This window comes from Syzygium oleosum, unplaced genomic scaffold (genome assembly GCF_021117445.2).
Source record: "Syzygium oleosum isolate NSW1041296 unplaced genomic scaffold, Sole_v2.1 Sole_v2.01, whole genome shotgun sequence".
NCBI classification, from domain to species: Eukaryota; Viridiplantae; Streptophyta; class Magnoliopsida; order Myrtales; family Myrtaceae; genus Syzygium; species Syzygium oleosum.
Genome location: NW_026607485.1, coordinates 27,716,452 through 27,738,227, shown reverse-complemented (window position 1 = coordinate 27,738,227; position 21,776 = coordinate 27,716,452). Strand labels below are relative to the sequence as shown.

At 40.9% G+C, this 21,776-nt stretch overlaps 1 protein-coding gene across 3 annotated transcripts; it reads left to right on the top strand.

Moving 5' to 3' along the window:
• The first annotated feature begins 15,007 nt into the window (after positions 1-15,007).
• On the top strand, positions 15,008-21,739 carry LOC115689942 (cysteine-rich receptor-like protein kinase 2). 3 transcript variants are annotated; one of them, XM_056314178.1, is made up of 8 exons: positions 15,008-15,271; positions 18,450-19,251; positions 19,353-19,466; positions 19,777-19,916; positions 20,002-20,212; positions 20,336-20,570; positions 20,780-20,930; positions 21,026-21,739. In XM_056314178.1, the coding sequence occupies exons 2-8, from the start codon at positions 18,489-18,491 to the stop codon at positions 21,365-21,367; spliced, it is 1,956 nt and encodes a 651-aa protein (XP_056170153.1). In that variant the 5' UTR covers positions 15,008-15,271; positions 18,450-18,488; the 3' UTR covers positions 21,368-21,739. The 3 variants fall into 3 exon arrangements, with proteins under 3 accessions (XP_056170153.1, XP_030472005.1, XP_056170159.1); XM_030616145.2 differs by having other exon boundaries at positions 15,008-15,275; XM_056314184.1 differs by having other exon boundaries at positions 15,008-15,275; positions 18,447-19,251.
• Positions 21,740-21,776: the final 37 nt, after the last annotated feature.

Below are 21,776 nucleotides of genomic sequence, written 5' to 3'. Positions count from 1 at the left end.
ACTAATTAAAGGAAAAAACCACAGGCACATTAGTTAGGCTAGCCCAAGATCCGATGTAGTATATTTTATTTGGGGGAGTGGGGGAGTTTTCCTTTCTTTTAGAAATTTTCACCGTTACTTTTGAGGAAAATATTCGTGGCTCTCTCATATCATTTCATCAGAGAATGTAATATATAATTTATAATTCTTTTCATTCATGTAACTTTTTAAAATATCTAAAAGCGTAGAGCCCTGACTATCTAAATGTCTATGAAACATCCTTCAAGTTTTATGAGCCTGTGAAGTTTATACCTTGGGTCTATGCATATGTTGTACACTCATAGTAGTTTGCACACAATCAGTATGATTAAGACAGGTAATTTTTAGTTCCTAAAAGAAAATCTCCTGACGTGTCAATCAACTACTCCCATCCTGAGGGCTTGTTGTCCATGTATTTGATGAAGTTCATTTTTAAAATTACTGGAAAAAAATGAAGAGAAGTGGTGAAAAGCCAAGAGGGCGACGAAGGCAGTTTATTATGATCTATCAGATTTTGTTATTGATTGTTAAAGACTATGTTCTTTAATAAGGGCATGTGCAATAATAACTCCAACATTTTGTCACTCCATTGAATGACATAGGAAACCTTCGAGCTGAATTTATCCCACGGATTATGCATGCAAACCAACTCGTCCAAGTGCTTATGTTGCTCCACTTGCAGGGTGTGGAGTTAGCCCTCGAGAATACTCTGAATTGACATGTCATGATTCATATACTAAACATGTTTCATCCGAGTCAAATGCCTAACCACTCAACATTTGTTGATTTATGGTGGCTATGTTTCCAACGAGGCAATCCGGTACTCAACAATTTTTCGAGATTATCCTCTTAAAGTATCATGTTTTAGGTACCTCCATTAAAAGCCAAGCAGCTTATCGTTCCGCTTACCCTGATCTAGCTTATTCACCACATGGAGAGAGACCACTTTTTCATTTTTTATAGTTAGAACACTGACGAATGTGAAGAAAAAAGCGTCCACATCATCCCTAGCATTTGTTGCTCCTCACTTAATGCACTCACCGGCCCAAAATCAAAACCCCCAGTGGGAAGGTAGGTGGTCCTAGACATATTAAGTGTTGGCCAACGAAGATGAGCACCCATCTTTGTATTCACTGCGTATATTTAATTCCTATATGGTTCTTAAAGTAGCTAAGTGTCCATCGCCTACCCTGTAAAAAAGCTTTGCCCGGAAAGCTCGCAAGGCCTAAAAGGGGTTCTGGTTTGCTAGCCTTGGCAGTTTTCTAGGGACAAGATGAGGGTTCCTCTAAGATTCCTTAGTTTAGGTACAGCTTTTCTTAAGATAGAGGAAAGTGGTTCGCATGTTACACTAATGTCAAGTGAGGAGATAAAAAAAATAAAAAATGAAGGTGGAGAAAGTTTACTTTTGATGGAATTGATTTTGTTATTTGTATGGGCAAGCCAATAAATGTTTGTTATCTGTCTTATGGTCCTTAGCATGCCGTGGGCCAAGTGGGACAGCTCTTGGCCTCTGCAATCATTGGCCATTCGCATTTTTCTTAGATCATAGCTCGAGTTTTAAGGTCCGTTGGATCAGTTCCCCAATTTCTTTCGAGGGAAAAAGTCACAAAAAATATTAAATTTTGTTTATTATGACACATTTACCCTAAATTTTTTTTATGATCTTTAAAACCCTAAACTATGCCCACTGTGATATATTCACCCTAAACTTTTTCTTGTGACATAAAAAATCCCAAACTTGTATCTATTTGTAGGGGTAAGCATGGTCCGGGTGGGCGGTTCCCACCCTGGAACCGAGAATTGCCGACTAAGAATTAGTTCCAAAAAATTGGAACTGGTAACCACTCGTTGGTTCCATGGATCTACTCAGGAACCGGATCGCCGGTCCAGTTCGATCTCCAGGTGGGTCCATGGAACTGGTCTCTAATACATACAAAATTGCATTTATCAATCAATACAATGGTAAACCTAGTTTTTATGTCAGTACTTCTTCGGTTTCATTATGCAAATAATAAAAAAAGTATTGATTCTATGCGAACACATTGAGACAAAGTTGAGACAAAGTTATTCTCAAGGGAAGCAGACCAAAAGCCACTCTCCAAAGAAACATTTCATCACTTTATCTAATAGGAGTTTTTCTTGTCAGCTTCCAAAATCATCGAACTTGTGTAGGCAAGTTACTTGTGAAATTAAATAAGCAATTTTCACAATATAACTATAGCATGGGATATATATATATATGTATGTATGTATATCGGTATGATCAGGGTGGGTAGTTTCATGCCTAGAATTGGGAACCGGACCGCTACTCACCGATTATGGTAAATTGGAACTGGGAATCAGATCGGTCCCCATGGGAACCGTCAGTTCCGAGTGGTTCTCGCTTCCTTTGCACACCCCTACTTATGTGACATATTTACCGTCCGTTAATGTTTCTTTAAATGATTTTTCAACCAAAATAACATCATTTTTTTATTTCACTTAAGTTACGTGCGGTCCCGGTTCTTTTGGAGACCCCTACCTATGTGACACATTTACTGTCCATCAAAATTTCGTTAAATAATTTTTCAGCCAAAATAACATCATTTTTTTATTTCGCTTAAGCTACGTGAGCGCCGTTTTCTTTCTGGTGTCCATGTAGGCAGAATTTTAATAGTTTTCATTTATAGAACTTTGACGGATGGTAAATGTATCATATAGATAAAAGTTTGGGAATTTTTTGTGTCATGAAAAAAAGTTTATAGTAAATGTGTCACATGGGGTATAATTTATGGTTTTTAGCAGTTTTTACCCTTCTTTTGAAGAAAAAGGCTTATTTTATGTGACGTCTCTTTAAGGTGAAGGGACCTTAGTGTTGTAACCTTTTCCATGTTCTCTCATGCCCATTTATGAATTTTGGTAAGTGATATTTACTGTTTTATTATATAATAGGAGGTATATAGGCTACTCCACACTCTCTCTTCCTTCTTTTGGGTCGAATACTCCACACTCTCTCGATAAGGAATATCGTGCCATTTTCACCACCTCACTCATGTTGAGGCTTGTCACGGCACCTATGTTGGAGACTCTGCAGGGATATTGTTATTTCGCAACAATATGTTACAATATAATCCCACATTGCTTGATTATTAGGTTGGACTAAGTCTTATATATGTATGTTCGTAGTTTGGTTTGCACGTAAAAGGGGCATTAGAAAATAATGGGATAAGCACATCAGAAGTCCTAAAACTTATTGTGAAAGTCCAATTGAGTCTTAAAACTTTCAAAAAGTACAATCAAATCATTCCGTTAACTTTGTCAAGCGTGCAATTTTTTTAACTATTTTCTCTCTCTTACGCAGCAATTTTTTTATCATTTTCTTCCTAAAATTTTACTTACATTAGATTTAAAAATAAAAAATAATTCTTTTTTTAAAAACCCAAGCCAAAAAAAAACGAGCCACAAGCACTCACAGGTGGGTTGTCAGTGCCGTCCATCACCAAAAAGGGCCAACAGAGGTTGCCGAGGCCTTACTGATGACCGGAGTAGAGGTATGATAGATTAGATATATGCTAAATACAAAATTGTGAAATTTGTGTGTATTGGATGTATCTAATGAAAAGTACAAGGGTCAATTTATAGATTTTATTAAATAATTATCTAAGGTAATCAAATCAAGTACAATCAATCAATATATTCACAATCGGGGATATGAAGAATCTCCCAAATATATGCACAATCACTAGAGATATGAAAATATCTTAAATATCTCTAGAAAATATTCTAGGTATCTCTAACATCCCCTCAAACTCGATGTGCATAAAAGTCAACTTGAGTTTAGATACATCCGGTGGATCATTGAAGTAGTTCAGTGTGCCAAAAAGAAAACCAGCTAACGTTGACATCGCTACTTCCATGGTTGTTATGTGTTGTCATAGTTGTTGTACAGCTATGTGGCCAGAGGCTGCCATCGCGTTAGAGGCTATCGTCGTTGTAGTTTTGGTGATTGTATTCATCAATGGACAGGTGGAGAAACATGGCTGGTGCGACTAGCGTTGTTATGAACAGTTTGAGTGTGGCAAGTCTGGTGGTGATGTTCGTCTCTAAACAAAAACGCGGCACGTGCAAATGGAGTTGGTACGAGCATCGTGGAGAAACGCGTCTGATCACTTGGCGTTATTACAAAACAAACTTGATGAGCGCTTCCAGATATAACAAGGCTTTGCAAACTATATGACAACAAAATAGGCTAACGTTGGCTATCAAACGAGACAGGCAGCATTGAGGATTGACGTTAAGTGAGGGATATTAGTAGTTATTAGAAAAGACAATAACACGAAATGCAAGAATTGCACTTGGATGTGCACCGTTGTGCATCGGGTGCACATCGCACTCGATGCACCTCAGGATCTAATACCAAGATAAGAAATATGTGAAATGCAAATTTTTGGATGTGTATTAAATATATCGTATGGTAAGTACATGAGTATATTTATAGACTTTATTAGATGATTATTTATTATAGTTAAATATGTGGCTCTTTTTCTTAGCTTGGGCTTTTTCAAAAATATATATCATTTTTTATTCTTTTTAATTTGACTTAAATAAAATTTTAGGACTTGATTGCACTTTTTGAAAGTTTAAGGACTCAATGGCACTTTTGCAACAAGTTTTAGGACTTGATAGCAGTTTTTGAAAGTTTGAGGACTCAATCGCACTTTTGCAACAAGTTTTAGGACTTTTAGTGTATTTATCCCAAAAATAATTCTACATTGCTTGCTTACTAGATTTGACTATGCCTTACATGATTGCTTTAAATTTATTGGTCGGATTTTCTAACAAATGTAAATGTCATATTAAAACTCAAATATGTGATCCTCCTCGATCAAATAACAAGTTCACAACTAACCCTTTACCAACCCAAAGTCGGTTCACCAAATGATTAAGAAAGGTCATGAACATTAATAATGGTAGAATGACTATATACTTGAGATAACATGACCAAAAGAATACATTCCCTCCCCTTGAAAAATATAATACCCCATGGATTGCATGATTAGGAATAAAAACTATATTGCACGAGAAACGTTTTACTTAAAAAGAGAAAAGTACCTATAACAAACATTAAGTAAAATTAGGGTAACCAAATTCTTTAATCCTAAATCTCTGATTTGCAGAAGTAAGGCAGACTCCTGCTTCTTCCTCGACTCTTAACCGACTTATAATAGGTCAGTAATGGGTCTAGTCTTCTTAATTAATGGTGTAGGAGAAACCGACATTTGGTCAATAAGGTTTAGGAGAATCAATGCCAAGCGTAAGTGCCAACTTGCAAGAGGGTTCTTCACGCTTGCCTAATAGTCCTTTAGAACACCTCGAGGTTTATTTTGGGAGGACCGCGACAGCTTGGCAACTCCACTAGGACTGTTTAAAATCTATAGAGAACTTAGGCCTGAATTTTTCTTTTTAAGAAAAGGCTTTTACTGATCCTTTGATTGGCATGAGGAACTCAAGGCATGCTACCAGCGATCATGTTAAATGGTCTTGCAGCAGGGTGATATAAGCGGTTTGTGGATGTTAACCACTTTCCTGCAGGTGGTGTGAGGGTGTATATTTACATTTGCAATTAGTAGCAGTGAATGAATCATACAAAAGATTGTGCATATTTTTCCATTTTAGCACGAAACTTCCGCGCACGCGTCTCGCCACCCAAAGTCCCGGAGTTGCATTTAGGAGATGGAGGATGGAAAGGGGAGAGAAAGCCTAGGCTATCTGCTAGGTGCAGATAGTATTAGGTCGAATCAACTTCACTCATTTCATGGGAGGTTATGAAACGTGGCGTTGGGAACCTAAGCCCTGGCTAATATTCACCCTGTAGGCATCAAACCTCACATAGTTCGTGCGCATTTTCATCTTTTTAGTACTAACTTTTGTTTTCTCCTTTCGTTTCTATTAACTTTCTCATACTTTAAATTAATTTTGGAGCTGTCTGCATCTAATCAATCAAATGCCCAGGACTCCAGGCACACAATAGGAAGGTATGACATCAGGATCATCCCCGCTTCCAACAGCATGCATTCAAAATGATAGGGCAGACTAGACAAGTCCAACAGTGTTCATGTCGAGAGTAGGATTGGAAAGCTCATATACCTGTTAACACGTCAAGGTCTATGTCTGTTTAATTTAAGCAATCGCTCACTTTTGGAACCCGAATTAGTCCCAACCATAAAGGAATAAAACGTCGCCGTAGGAGTTAACCCCGTCACTAGGCTCGTTCAACCCACTGTTGGTCTAAAACACATCGCCATCCTAGCAGAGTTTATGAAAATCGAGCTTGTTGAAGTGGAGAAAATTTTGTCCATTCACATATTCCATTGAACACTATCCATACCAGATGCCACAGCACATGCGTAAATCCACCAAAGCGTTTTTACTAACCTTCTTTGATGTTGTCATTTTCCCGCATACCAAGCATGCCATGAACCTGTTGATTGCACATGTAGTTATGTAGGCAGACAGGAAGTCTGCATGCGCTCGGTACATTGCAGCAGAATTGGTTTCTCTCTCACGCTGGGGAATTAGGTTTTAACATGATGATATTTGAGCTTAGTAACCATATCCATCCCGTTAAGAAACTTCTGCAAAAGACAAGTTTCATTTACAAAAGATACTTTTTAGAATGGTTTGATCATTTGAAATATATTACTCCCGACGAACGCTCTAGACGAACCCGAATCCACTTTACGTGCCTCACTTCCAAGTCGAATAACTCGGTTTCTCTTATGGGACCTAGAGGGCGTTCCTCGTAGTCCCCTCTCATGGTTATTCGATAGTTTGCTGTACGTTAGGAGGTTCCACCAACACTAAGGTCGGACTAATTCTAATCGGATCTCGCCCAGGCAGACCTCAATAGGTCCCGATTCAATATGAATTTTCACAGAAAGAAAGTAGATGACATTGAGAGCGCTCAATATGTTTGTCGGCAGGTGATTAAACATTTTGAATATCCCAAAGGAGAGATGAAGGAACATCATGCATCACATACATACGTGGAGTGATAGACCCGCGATGTTTGCCCTCTCCCCCACAAGATGCCGGTTCGACCTACTCACGATGGCCTCCAAAAACAAACGGAGAACCTCAAGTGGGAGCGGGGATGAAGCACAAGCCAATTCATCTAAATTTTGGCCTTCCAGAACAAGCGGCTTTGTCGGACCGTCGGATTGTATCAGCATGCATAGATTGCAATTCTCTTCCAAAGCAGGACATAATCACTTCTCGAATCAATGAATTGCTTTCGAATCATTACGGGCATTTGATTGATTGTCAATGTCCTAATCCTTCAATGACGTTTCTAATATAGTGAAATCGTTTTTCTTGCCCTAGTTTGTTCATTTTGGGGTTTGCGTGGGGTACGGTTCTTATATTCATTCCATGTGATGGTGGGGTAGGGCATTTTCAATCCACCAATGCCCTTTATTTCGTCACGTGAAGAGTCAATTAAAATAAGCGTACTTCGTCGGCGGCGAGAAATTTGAATGTCCAGTTAGATTTAGGGTCACCAGGGGCCAATTTGAAAAAACAAATTGGTACGGGGGGCACTTTGAAAATCGTTATGTAATCAGGGGGAAAATTCGAGATTTTTAGTGGATTTTTCCCGTTTCAACCTCAATTTGAAAAGGTATTGGAGTTAGTATACAGCTAATGAAAGCACTTTATAATTACAGTACCTTCAAAGCTATACTAGCTTACCGCGGTTTTTACGAAACTATCTAACACAATTTGGTGGTGCTATAATTTTAAAACTCTATTTCTTTTACGGAAAATGTAAGATTTTTAAAAAAAAATCTCTGGGAATTGTTCTTCAGAAAAATGAGAATATTTTCCGGTATTTGGCCGAGACCTGAAAATGAATTGAAAAATATTTTCATCATTTGATAAGGGAAATCTCATTTGATTTTCCTAAATAGACATACCCTACTCTGGCGCTAAGGAACCTGGCACGGGCACCAATGTCTCAAGCCCGGATCCGCGACTCCCAAGCACAAGCATGGACACTAGTCTTGGATTCACCGAAACCAAGCCCAAGAACTCAGTGCCCATGCTCGACTCCCTAGCGCCCTGGCCCGAGTCTATAGAGGCTAGGCCTGGTTCCGTTGAGGCCTAGACTCAAGCTCAGAAGTTGGGGACCCGAGCAAGGGCGCCTGGGTTCGAGGCCCGGCCTCAATGGACATGGGCACAGGCGCCGAGGACCAGGGGCCGGGCCTCGATGTTATCGGGCCCGGCGTCCCGGGCACCCACATATTGTCATGCCCCGAACCCTACGGACACGCAACATCCCGCTATGGTCATTATGATGCGACGTCCCAGCGACTCGCGCCGACCCTTCATTTTATCTTTTAATTACGCATGCGGAAACGAACACAACAATCCCTGACAACAACAAATAGGGATAGTCAGGAAAACAAATCACAAATGTACTAAACAACATTATTTTAATTCCCACTTGATTAACCCCTGGGAATATTCTTACAAGCCCATTTCGGCGTTGCCACAAAAAGCCGCAAAAAGATATCAGTGGGGTCGGTCCACTCCACCAACAGGTCGAACTCCAAAACCAGCTTTCAAACGACCCGAACCACACTGGGTGCGCGACATGCTAAGGGCCCGAAAAAGGGGTTAACAACAACAAATGAGACGAAAGTCTCAATAAGTTAACGGCCTAAGCCCCGCTTAGAGGCCTACTCGCACGGTCCCTAAGCGTAACACAAAGACCAACAATACATTATTAAACAACCACAGCATCCTTACCTCGCCTTGGACACACTCGTTGATGAAATGCATATGTCACATACTCAAGCATTTAAAGAGATTTTCCATGCATTAATGCATCACAAGCCGCGTGTCTCGATTATAAGGTAAACCCACTTGGGCACGCCCCATACCATGCCTAGCAGCTTTCTACCCCATAATCAAGCACTATACATCACACGTATTCCAATTATTACGCCTCCCCACCACACATCAAGCGATACGCAGAAGATGGCGGCTACCGGTAAAAACCGGGCCGTCCCGCCCGTCTGGGCACGGCTACGTCAAACGATCTACAAAAGACGGCATTCAAATACGGCAACATCAAACGATCTACGCAAGATGGTATCCCGTAAGGAGCACGAGTCCGCCGGCCGCGACAAGGCATCCGGGTATCGGCACTCCGATAATCCCCGTGCATCCGATAAATCGGCATCGTCAAGCGATACACAAAGAAGACGGGTCCAACGTGTGACCACACGAGCACACAAGCATTCCGGCCAATTATTATCTTCTCAATTAGCCCACGCATACATGAATCGTGCTCTCCTCGATGTCATACAATAATACCAAGTGGCCACACATGCCAACAAATAATCAATTCTTGCAATCTTCGATTTCAAACACGAATATCAACCACAAAGTATCACTAACATTACTTGGCATAACAGATAAAATAATTTAATTCCAAAAGTCTCATAAATTTTCCACAAAACTTTCGATCAAACAATTTGCCATAAAATCAATTTAATACGACAATACGCGGCAAAATCGCCAACATTCAAGCTAGAAATCATAATTTGAAATTATAAATTTTCCGAAATAACAATAAATTAAATTCGGAATTAATTAATTACTAATATCCGAAAATAATTTAATTTTCCAAAATGTCAAAATATTTCCTCGAATCGAAATCATTCAAATCATTTCCTAAATACGCCAACTTATACGGCGAAAACCAACATTGGTATCACAATTTGACGCTAGAAATTTTCCGAAAATAATAACATTTAATTTTCGGAAATTAATTATTTAATAATAAAATAATAATATTTAATTCGAAATTAATTTATTAACTAATAAAATAATATTTAAATTCCGAAAATAATAACATTTCATATAATAATCAATAACAATAAACTAATCAATAACTTATACCCTAAACACAATTAATTAACCACTAACCCACAATTAACACAAACTAAACATAAATTAAACTACCCTAAGCAAGTTTAACGCCCTAAACACGGGATTAGGGGTTAACTTACTCGGCTAACGCCGGCGACGACGCGAGGACGACGGCGGCGGCGAGGGCGGTCCGCAGTGTCCTCGGGTTGCTCCGGCTCGGGCTCGGCGACCGGCGGACGGGCGACGAACAAGCGCGGCAAAGGGAGCGGCTGCTGTGGCTGGCTGTCCGGTGCGGCTTGGAGGCTGAGTCAAGCAAAAATGGAGGTTGGCGGTGGTGGTCTCAGCAGCCGGGACAGCGGCAGCGAGCGGCGAGGGCGGGCGTGGGCGGACCGGCGAGAGGCGCTTCTCGCACGCGGCTTGGGCGAACCGGCGACGGGAGGTTCCGGGCGGCCAGGGGTGGTGCCGCACGGCCAGGGGGAGAGCTGGGACGGGGGTGGTTCACGGAGGGGAGGAGTGGCGCTCGGTGGTGGCTGGTCCGGCGAGGACAAGCCGGCGGTGAGCAGCAGAAAAGAAGAAGCCAGGCGGAAGAAGAAAACCAGCGAAGGAGAAGAAGAAAAGAAGAAAAGGAAAGAAGAAAAAGAAAAAGAAGAAAGGGGAAATGATGGGGCTGGTGGGGTAGGTGGTGTCAGGCGCATGAGGGGGACCGGCGTGGAAAGAGAGAGAGAGGAAAAGTCAAATCGCAATAATCGCAATCTAACGGTCACGATTCAAATCCAAAAACGATCTAACGGTCCCCGAAAAAACCTAATTAATAATATAGGATTTGGCCAAAGGGTATTAATAAAAACACACCGCAAAAGAGGTCTACTAGGTATAAATCCGCACCTTAAAAAACTCACTTTCCACGTATCCCGCAATATCGAGATGACACAATAATATCGACACCGTCCAACTAAATTCGTCCTTAACTGAGAAATTCGACACCAAAGTTTGGGCTCTAAATAACGCTAAATTCGATCGAGTGCGATTCTAGCAAAATCTCAATTTTAAAAACAATAACCTGGAGTGATCGGCTTCCAAGCGAGATTTTACTATATAATACATCGACGAATTACACGTTTTATAAATCCCAAAACGGGTCGAAATTTAATGTCACACATATATCGTGTCCCAAGCTCAGCCTCGATATACCTAGACACGGCGATTGGGGTCTAAGGCAAAACCTAGATGGATCAGGGTGGGACACGGGACCCGCCCCACCGCTAAGGGATCGGGAATGAGGTTTGGGGTTCTCTGCCTAAGCGCAAAGTTTTCTATCGAAGCAGATATCTACAGTTAAATTCGGAAAATGATTTCAATTTTAGAGGAAATCATTTTCCGAATTAAAACTTTGGGAGAAAAAATCTTTTTCATCGACCACGAAAACATTTTTCGTTAACTCATTTTTCTAAATGATCCTAACGCCGGAAAATAAGAAAAATGTATTTCACGAAACAAATAGAGCCTAAAACCTGTATTATTACTAAGTGTAAAAGTCACAACACTTCAGCTACAGTTTAGTCACTAATTCTATCGAACGGGCTTTCAAGATAAAGCGAAAATGCTAATTGGAGCTGATGTTAAAGAAATTATTACGCAAAAGTTGACTTGCAGCAAATTGGTTGGATGATGGTGATGGCTGAACTCCCTTTGATTTGGACAGTTCCATTGGGTTTAGTAGCTAAAATCAATTAAAATCCTGACATCTAATCGGGTTTTGTGAAAATTGGGTTAAATTGATAAAATAACTTGTGTGAGAGGTGCTTTGTGATATTTTTTAAAACAATTATGGAAATTTCTTCACGAAGAAATCAACATGATTAAAGTGGTCTCTTGACTCACTTCGCAAAAGAAGTGAGTTTAACTGTTAACACTTAAATTAGTAGGTGTGATCACTCATGAAAATTTTGACACAACTGAAGTGCGGCTCGAACAAAATGTGAGCTTAATCATGGAACCAAAGAAAATTGGAATTTGGACACAATTGCTAAAAATTAAAATAAATTGATCTACTTCGGTAGATAATTAAATTAGAGAACCGAAATCTACACATCGTGCGATTGCAGGAAAATTACTTAATCGGTCATAAATCTATTGTATGGATTTTCTAGTCATAAACTTTTCAATTTTGCCAATTTAATCCTAAGCATTTGCACAAAATTTCAATATAGTCCTTCCGGTCAATTTTCGCCGAAAACTGCTAATGTAGCAATCCGGACAATGCTAGCCGTCTTACGTAACACACCGCTATATCAACGACTTTTGACCAAAATTGGTTCAAGACTAAAACTGATAAAATTAAAAAGTTTATAAGTGAATTGTCCATATAATATGTTTAGGATTGTGATTACTATGGCTAAATCTTACTTTAATTAAGAGAAAAAAAATATGTGTGGGACACTAATCAAATGGAGATTAACGCGCTAAGTTGGCTGGCGATGTGTAACCCAATAAAAGTTTCTTGGAGAGCTGGCAAAACCTAAAAGTCAATACCCCGAAAATTCAATTAAAAAAGGTGGATCGAATTACCAAATAAAAACAATGATTTAAGCAAGTACGTTTCTTAGCACGGAGTCTTCTTCGAGGTCATTGATCGGGCCTTCGCGGCTTATCTCATCTTATGAGGCGGACTCTATGAATGCATTTCTTACTTTAACATGTTAGTGCTCGTATGCCTCACACCTCCAATTCTCCATTGTATCTTTGTCATTCCTAGAAAAAGAAAATACCCTGTGGAAGTTTTACATTCCGTTAATCTCAAGATATGGATGAGGACTGACATAGAGTCTTTTAAGGATCTGCTCAGGTCCGATTAGTACATAGTCTTCTCCGAGGTCATTGATGGGGGAATTTTTAACACAGTCCAGACGTTCTAGAATAAGACTGGTGCAGTGACTAGCTGACCGGCTGATCTACAAGAAGTCTTAGCACGCGCTCTCTCGTATTCAAATGGAGTATCAATTGTTATTCTCCCCCTTGACTTTGACTTTGAGTGTTGATGATGAATGTTAAAAGAGAAGTCCATTCGAGATCTGTCCGGTACTGTTGCACATGGTGATGCGAGGGCTTTTTTGACCTTATGCACCATATTAAAGGAAGAAAAAACAACAGTAATAACTCTTTTAAGTAGAAAAGTGTTGACAATTCGAGCTTCCATAAGATATTTATCGATCAATTGAGTCATGTCACGTTATCGCAGAGATGTTTCGATGTGCTTACAAAGCACGGCGTTTCATTAAAAATTGGTGAAAATATGGCAATTCGTGTCGGTTTTGAATTAAATCGTGTCGTATAAATGACAATTTCAAGTTTCTAGGTTTAATGTTTGTTTGTGTTGCATGGAAATCATTATTCCTCTTAATACCGTAACATAGAATGCATAAGGGTGAGCATCGGGTCCAGTTCAAGCCAAAATCCATTGAAATTTTCCTAGTTGGTTCAAATAGAGCCGGTTCCTAAGGAACCTATTCGGTTCGATGGTTATGAGAACCTAGAATTGGCTTAGACCGATTCGGTTTTGGTTCTATCAAGAATGTTCTCGACCTAGCCAGTTCCAATTTTAAAACAATTTTTAATGTCTCAAATATTAATAAAAAGTTCTACATTCACCAAGTAGTTCAATTCTCGATTCCAAGACCAGATTTACCGATTCTATTGGGAACCGGTCCAACCAAGCTAGTTCCCAAGTGGAAGTGGTTTTTCAAGCTGCATATTTCTGTTGTTTCAACCAAAAACAAAAAATGGACTCACCAAGATTTGAAACATGGTCTTCAATATAAACTAGTGACCACTTGACCAAACAAGCTTTCTTGTTTAAAATTTGCAATTTTATACTTTGCAATAAATTCTAACCTTTTACCGAAAAAGAGAAAAAGTGGGCGGTTCAAGAAGCGGTTTAGTCATTGGATCGATTCTAAGTTCCAGGTCAGAAACTAACCTATTGTGGAACCAATCGCACTTTAATCCAATGGAACTGTGATTTGTTAGTCGAAAATGAATAATTTGAAAAACATTTTCCTAAAAATGATCGATTGTATCGCTTGAAATAATTAGTCATCGAAAATGACAACTTATGTCCAAACATTTTCATGGATGATGAAAATATTCTACGTTCATTCATGTTTGTAAACGATAAAATCAACCATTTTTAAGAAAATATTTTTCAAATCATCCATTTTTCTCGAAATAAATGGAGCTTTTATCGGCATTCATGAGAACAGGCATGAGTCCGATGCTATCTCAAGCAAGACACTTTGTGTATGCATTGCAGCAAGCACGTTACAATGCAAAAGGACAGCAAGGACGACTCCAACCCATTAGAACAACATTTATACAGTAAGGCACGAATTCGATGCCAATCAACGGATACACCTTGTGTATGGATACGTTCAAATGCAAAACAAACAACCAGGACGAATCCAATCCCATCAGAACAACATTCCAAAAAAATGAACCCGATGAGAATCAATCACTACACATTGTCCATATATGCAAGAACTACCTTCGAAAGAAAAGTAGATAAAGGGGACAGTTGGGCAATCGCTCGAGAGAAAGAGGCACCGGCATTATGGGAATTCTCTGAAATTAAAGATATCCCGAGCCCGGGCTGTCACGTAGCGTCCAGACAATGTCCGCAACACTGGTATGCGTGATCCGAACAACGGGACGGGACATTCCCAGGGAGCATAGGGAGCACAATTGCCATCAACAAGAGCGCGTGCGGATGGGATACGGATATCAGACAGCAAATACTTTTTAGTATATCAGTACGTCGTATTCCGAACGTATTATAGGTAGCATCTTCGATACCATGAAAAGAACTTATTATTGTATTTCGATTTATCCCATATTAATAAGAGGGGGGTGGGGGGTTTGGGTCGTCGGTCGTTCGCCGGGCCCCACAGCCGGTTCGGTCCGACAATAACGTCATGCGGTGCGCAAAATTTCCGGTCGTAAACCGCGTGGCGCGTTTGTTTGACTGCGCAATTCCGCCCCGTATCTTCTCCGCTCGCTTCTTCGCCGTCGTCGTCTTCGTCTTCCTCCTCCTCCTCTTCTCGATCTCGACAGCTTTCGTCTTCGTTGCGGGCGGTCTTCCTCTTTCCAATTTTTCTACGCCCACCTCTCCCTCTCTCTCTCTCTCTCTTTCTATATCCATCAGCCTCACGTTTGACTTCTCTGTCTCTCTGTCACACGCAGTTCCTTGCGAACTCTTCCTTCTGTCTCTCTCCCCGTTTCTCTTTGGTGGACGGGAAGCGCCGGACGGCATCGCGCGGGGGAGATCGAGCTCCGGCGACCCGAGGTAGGTACGTACTGCCCACCACTGATCTTGACCTCTCCCTCTCCCTCTCTCTCTCTCCAGAATTGAGGTTTCGGGCTCGAGATATGCGATTGCTTCGGCGAGTTTCTAGTGAATTGGACTTGGTGGGCGGGTCCGCGCGCGGGCTCTCTCTTTTGCTTCGAGTCTCCGACGTCGTCGTCGATCGGGTCAGCAGATTAGCCACTCTAGAGCCGAAATTCCATCTGGAATTGAGCTTGAGATCGAGAGACGGCGATTCCGATCGCGCGCGCGCGCGTCGAATTCGATGCTAAACTTAGGCCCCCCCCTCGTCCACCACGGTCCGCTTCGATGGGTTGTTGAATTCCTGATTGAGCTTTTTGTCTTATCCTCTGTTAGTTTCACCCCAGTTCTTCGCCCCTTTATGTGATTCAGGGCATTTGAGAAATTTGCGAAATTTGCGAATTGTACTGGGGAGAGTTCTCACGCTCCTCAGATTGCACAATCTCAAAGTTCTTCATGTTTTTGTGTTCTTCGAACTGTTCTGAAAATTAAGCATTGTTCGTGGCCGTGTCGAATATCAAGAAAATCTGAGATTGGTTGGTGGGGGGGGGCGAGTTCATTCTCTTGTCAATGTGTTCAGCGAGAAAATATTGTGTTCATCGTTCCGCTTGCAGACCAATTGTAGGCGCGTAAGTACCCTGTTTTCTCTGTTTCTAGAAAAAAGTTAACCCCTCTGCTGTTAAACACGTGTAGGCCCGGAAAATCATTAGGTAGCCCCGGCCTGTCGTCGGTCCACTTCACACGAGCCGTCGGATCGGGTTGGAAACCCACGCGGGGGACCCGCTTGATCTAGCGTCTCATGTGAAACGGGCTAGGTCGAGAGTACCCAAAAGGAGTTCCGTTATTATTATGGCATTTTGATTTCGATCCGTCTTTCCTTTCACATTTTGATTAAATGTGGTGAATGCACGACAGAAGTAAATAAAACAGTTATTTTGTTTTCTTTTTGAAGTAAATATTGCTTTTATTAGTTCTAACTGGTTGATGTATATTTTAACCACTTAGGGTGGGATTAGTACAAAAAGAAAATACAAGACATGTGTGACAATGTATGTAATATTGATGCTTAAAAACCATGCATAATTTGGTGTAATTAAACTACTTTTACTTGAGAAGCATTTAATAAATTTAAAATAAGTTAACTGATTTTACCGAAAAATATGAAAAAATAATTGAATCCAAAAAGCTCCTAATATCTTATTTCTAGGGGTGAGCATGGTTCCAAGTTCTATCCTGAAACCTGAGAACCTATAGGTTCCAAGTTCCAAGGTATGCAGGGTAGGTTCTAGGTTTCAAAAATTGGAGAACCTGTTTCGACGGATAGGTTCCCGGAACCTAAATAAGTTTTTTTGTGTTTTTTCTTGGTTTATGTCTTCATGTGATCCTGTGGTATTTCATAGCATTAGATGATGAATGTATAATCTAGAACCACTAGTCTGGGCTTTCATTTCATAACTTGTTAATGTTTCATATTTTTCGTGTATCTAAATACAAGTTGTGGTTAGTGGATCAAAGCAGCAAGTGGTGGAACCTATGTAAACCTTGGAACCAAACTGGAACCTATGATAGGGTAGGTTCCAAATTCCAAAAAATGATAAACTTATTCTCATAGGTAGATTCCAAGTGGAACCTGTACATAACATGGAATCATTGACCCCTAATATCGATTCACGTAATAACTTCTCATTTTAATTGTATATTTGAACCATAATGCCAGGAAAACTAGTCTTTTGTATTCTCTTTGGTGAATGACAAGCTTGTTCGGTATTGTTGCGTTCATTTTCAATTTGTTTAACTAAAAATGAAATATATAAAAAAAAAAAAACCTGTTAGACCCTAGAACCTGTGACAGGATAGGTTCTAGGTTCCAAGTTTCAACGGGTAGGTTCTAGGTTCTAGGTAGAACCTGTAAGGAACCTGGAACCGCTCACCCCTACTTATTTCTATAAGTGGTGAATGTCTGCTTTAATGGAAGTGAAAGTGTAAATTTGCTCGGAAAATGCTTTATTGTTGGTTTCCATTTATGAGTAGAAACTTGAAAAATGGAGAACAAAATTTTATATTCTAGCTTTTCCGATGCTAACAGACAAAAAAAAAATGGAAATTCATCACAGCGACTTTCGGGAATATGAATTCGGAACAACAATCACGTTATAGGGAAAAATATTTCGAAATATATGTAAATCGGGATTCGTAGCATATGCATAGGAAGTTTCATTCAGCTATAAACAATAGTACCTACATTATTTTCTCACTAAAGTTGAATATGTGAGTGTATAAAAGGAACCTTTTTTTGTGACGTAAAATATTTGAAATTTTTATTGTCGCGTGGGTCCATAGGCATGAGATATCAAGTTGGGATTTTTTTTGTGCTCATTAAGAAGTTCGCCCAGTAATTCAATGCCGACCCTCTGTGATTCTGGAGACGAATTACTACTGCTCCTACAGCATCCATCTCTGGTGGGGCTGGAGCCATGCATGTCCGCAAAAAAAAACAAGGATGACGATGCACACGATCGTGTCGTGGATTGCCCTTACCGGACGTCCAGTTCGCTCTCCTACTTTATGGATCACCGGCGCTGCTGTCGCAGCAGTCTTGTTATGTGTTCATTTCGCGGCTTCGGAATCAGTCCAGGACACGGACTAGTTGACGTCCAAGAACCGTGGCGTCGGTCTGATATGTTTTGCCTTGTTTGATATGAAATCGTGGATGCTTTTCTCAAGGGACCCTTGATTTAGGTGTGAAAAGCTCGAGCGAAAGTATGATCCAGACATCACCGAGCCAGTCCAAGACCAACCTTTTTGACTTTACACATCGTGAACCCTACCAAACCGCCCATCTTAGAATGGTTGCTGTATACAACTTCACACGTAATTCTTTTGCTTCCCTCTGTCACGCCCATTAGGCCTATGATAAAAAGAGTTGATTTGGTATATATTGGTAGGTTTGAAATCTACCAAGTGATTGTTCTTGAGAATTTCTTTGCTTTTCGCTCAGGTCTTTCCAGTTTTCACACCAAGAGCTTCATGTTAGAACTGTCTATGGTCTTTAAATTTCATTTGCATTGAACATCAGCTACATATGTTTCGTGGCTTTAGAGATATACTTACCAGTTTCTCCTTTCTCTATGATAAGAAGCCTCATTAGGAGAACCGGCAGCTCCATTTTCTCGAAGAAATGGCGAGGACAATCCGATGGGCGACCACTCAGGATCTCTTGCTTGTTGCTGTATTGATTGTACTTCTAGAACTGGCGGTCGGAGATCCAAGAACCCAGACTGTCAAGATGACATGCTCAGCCGTGCGAGAGCACAACGCCACTCTCTTCGTGCCCAACTTTGTGACTACCATGGAGAACATCAGCGACCAGATGAGGACGTCCGGCTTCGGAATTGCAGTGATAGGATCGGGGCCTGACACTAACTATGGCCTCTCTCAGTGCTACGGAGACCTCTCTTTGCTCGACTGTGTCCTGTGCTATGCAGAGGCGCGTTCCTTGCTTCCGCAGTGCTACCCTAACAACGGCGGCCGCATATACCTCGACGGCTGCTTCATGAGAGCACAGAACTACAGCTTCTTTGAGGAGTACATGGGGGCTGAGGACACTGCAGTGTGCGGGAACGTGACGCAGAAGGACACGGTGTTTCAAAATTCAGCAAGACAGGCCGTGGCGAGCGCAGTCACGAGGGCGCCGAACAACAATGGCTATGCGCGTGCTGAAGTAGCCGTGCCAGGGACAGCAAATGAATCGACTTATGTGCTGGCGAATTGCTGGAGGACATTGAACGCCACTTCTTGCAGGTTATGCTTGGAGAATGCATCAATGTCGATGTTGGGGTGCTTGCCCTGGTCAGAGGGGAGGGCGTTACATACAGGTTGCTTCATGAGGTACTCCGATACAAATTTCCTCAACAACCAACCAGGAAAGGGGAGTAACAGAGGTAAAACTGCATCTCAAGTGATCTTATTTACCTTTGAAAGAGATCTGTGCTTGTTTGACTAGCCAAAAGACAACAATTCAACGTTGGTTTTTTCCTTCCAGGAACCATAATAGTGATAACAGTTTCAGTTGTCAGTGCTCTGGTTGTCTTGGCAGTTGGAATAACAGTAGCGTACTTTGTCTGGAAGCACAGATACATTCAAAAGAAAAGAAAAGGTAAGAAGCTTATCTGTTCGTGAATAATGGATTATGTAGTTTAAGTGTGCAAATGTCCCACAAATGGAGGAGATAAAAAGGAACAGCACAAACCTGGCATGAAGAGAACTTTCCGAAGGTTTAGTTTGCTCTACTTAATGTTAATTCCGGCATGCCAATAGCTTCCAGTTTTTGGGTTCCATCAAGAGTCGCATTCATTGGATTTGTAACAGGGAATTGGAATCAGGACCAGTATGGTACTATTGGTAAACAGTATAGGCTATACATATAATGATAAATGGATACCTGATGCACCTATTGATCTATCTAGGCTCTAACCACGCGGAGAAGTTTGTCAAGATACTTCACGACAGTAGCCTGAATTTCAAATACTCTACCCTCGAGAAGGCCACCGGATCTTTCGACAGCGCCAATAAGCTCGGCCAAGGAGGATTTGGCACTGTCTATAAGGTGATTTAGCTGCCTTCTCTATCTCACACTCATAGCAGTTTATGCAAAGTTCACCTACCTAAACAGAATCCGAATATGTTGCCAGGGAGTTCTTCCCGACGGAAGGGAGATAGCTGTGAAAAGGCTCTTCTTCAACAATAGGCATAGAGCAGCTGACTTCTACAATGAAGTGAACATTATAAGCAGTGTGGAGCACAAAAATCTGGTCAGATTGTTGGGATGTAGTTGCTCTGGACCTGAAAGCCTTCTTGTCTATGAGTTCCTCCCCAACAAGAGTCTCGACCGTTTCATTTTCGGTAATTCATTGCTACTCATACATAGAAGTGTACACACAGTGACTGTTTTAGCTAAAAGAAGATTTGAGTTGATGAAATTCTTCTGCCAGCTCTAATCTATCTTACTTAACCCTGTACCGACAGATCAAAACAGAGGAAAGGCATTAAACTGGGAAAAAAGAGTGGATATTATGGTTGGGACCACAGAGGGTTTGGTATATCTTCACGAAAACTCCAACATCAAGATAATTCACAGGGACATAAAAGCCAGTAATATCTTGTTAGACTCAAAACTTCGGGCTAAAATAGCTGACTTTGGGTTGGCCAGATCTTTCCAGGAAGATAAGAGTCACATAAGCACAGCCATTGCTGGAACATTGTAAGTACTCACTTTCTTTGCTAATATTAAGACGATAAACAAAGCTTCTTTAGATGTCACATATTGTAGCGTTGATGAGTCACGGTATGTTAGCTTATGCTGGTAGAGACTAATCAGAACAAGATGATTGATAATAAGGTCTCAATATTGCAGTCTAAGCATGTATATCCATATTACTGATAAATAACTTTCTATATTATATATGGTAGGGGATATATGGCTCCAGAGTACCTAGCACATGGTCAGCTTACAGAGAAAGCAGACGTCTACAGCTATGGTGTTCTCTTGCTGGAGACTGTCACAGGAAGACAGAACAACAGAAGCAAAAACTTAGAATACTCAGACAGCCTCATCACAATTGTGAGTTCTAAAAGCTTTATGTGTTCTTAAGGCACCACTCTAAACTTGTGCCCAAACCTTTCTCATCTTAATTATCTTCCGTGTTTGGGTGACAGGCATGGAACCATTTCCAAGCAAATAGAGTGGAGGAGCTTTTCGACCCGAACTTGATGTTACATAACTACCACAACAGCAATATCAAGAATGAGGTCTTAAGAGTCATCCATATAGGACTATTGTGCACGCAAGAGGCTCCTTCTTTGCGGCCAACAATGTCCAAGGCATTGCAGATGCTAACAAAGAAGGATGAAGAACTCCCACCACCCACCAATCCCCCTTTTATAGACGAAAGGACAATGGAGCTCAATGACACGTTTGACGACCCATCTTTTCCACTGAACCCTAAAACATCGGATTCAATTGCCACCATATCAAACAGTTCCTTCCAGCCTAGGTGAATTGTGGATATCTATTAGTGGGCAGTATCTCACCTGACTAATAAAGATACACGAAAGAAGAGTCGATATTCATATATCTAGAAAGAACCAACTATGGAGATCAGGGGCTGGACCTATTCGGCCTGATGATGCAAGCATCCAGACAGGGAACATAGTGATGACCATCAGACAAAGGGCGAGTCAACAAGCAGTTGAAGCACGAAGGTCGGCACCATCTAAGTCATTTGTAGAATATCACCACTTTAGTCGGAGGATACCTCAAATTGAGAAAGTGCATTAAGGCAGCTTCTGCAATTTTGAAGGAAAGAAAGGGTGTATATGAACATAAAAATAGCTAAACTATACAGAGTCATGTTTTGATTGCTTTGTATCGAGTCACAGACTGTACAAACCATTCTTTCCTAGAGCT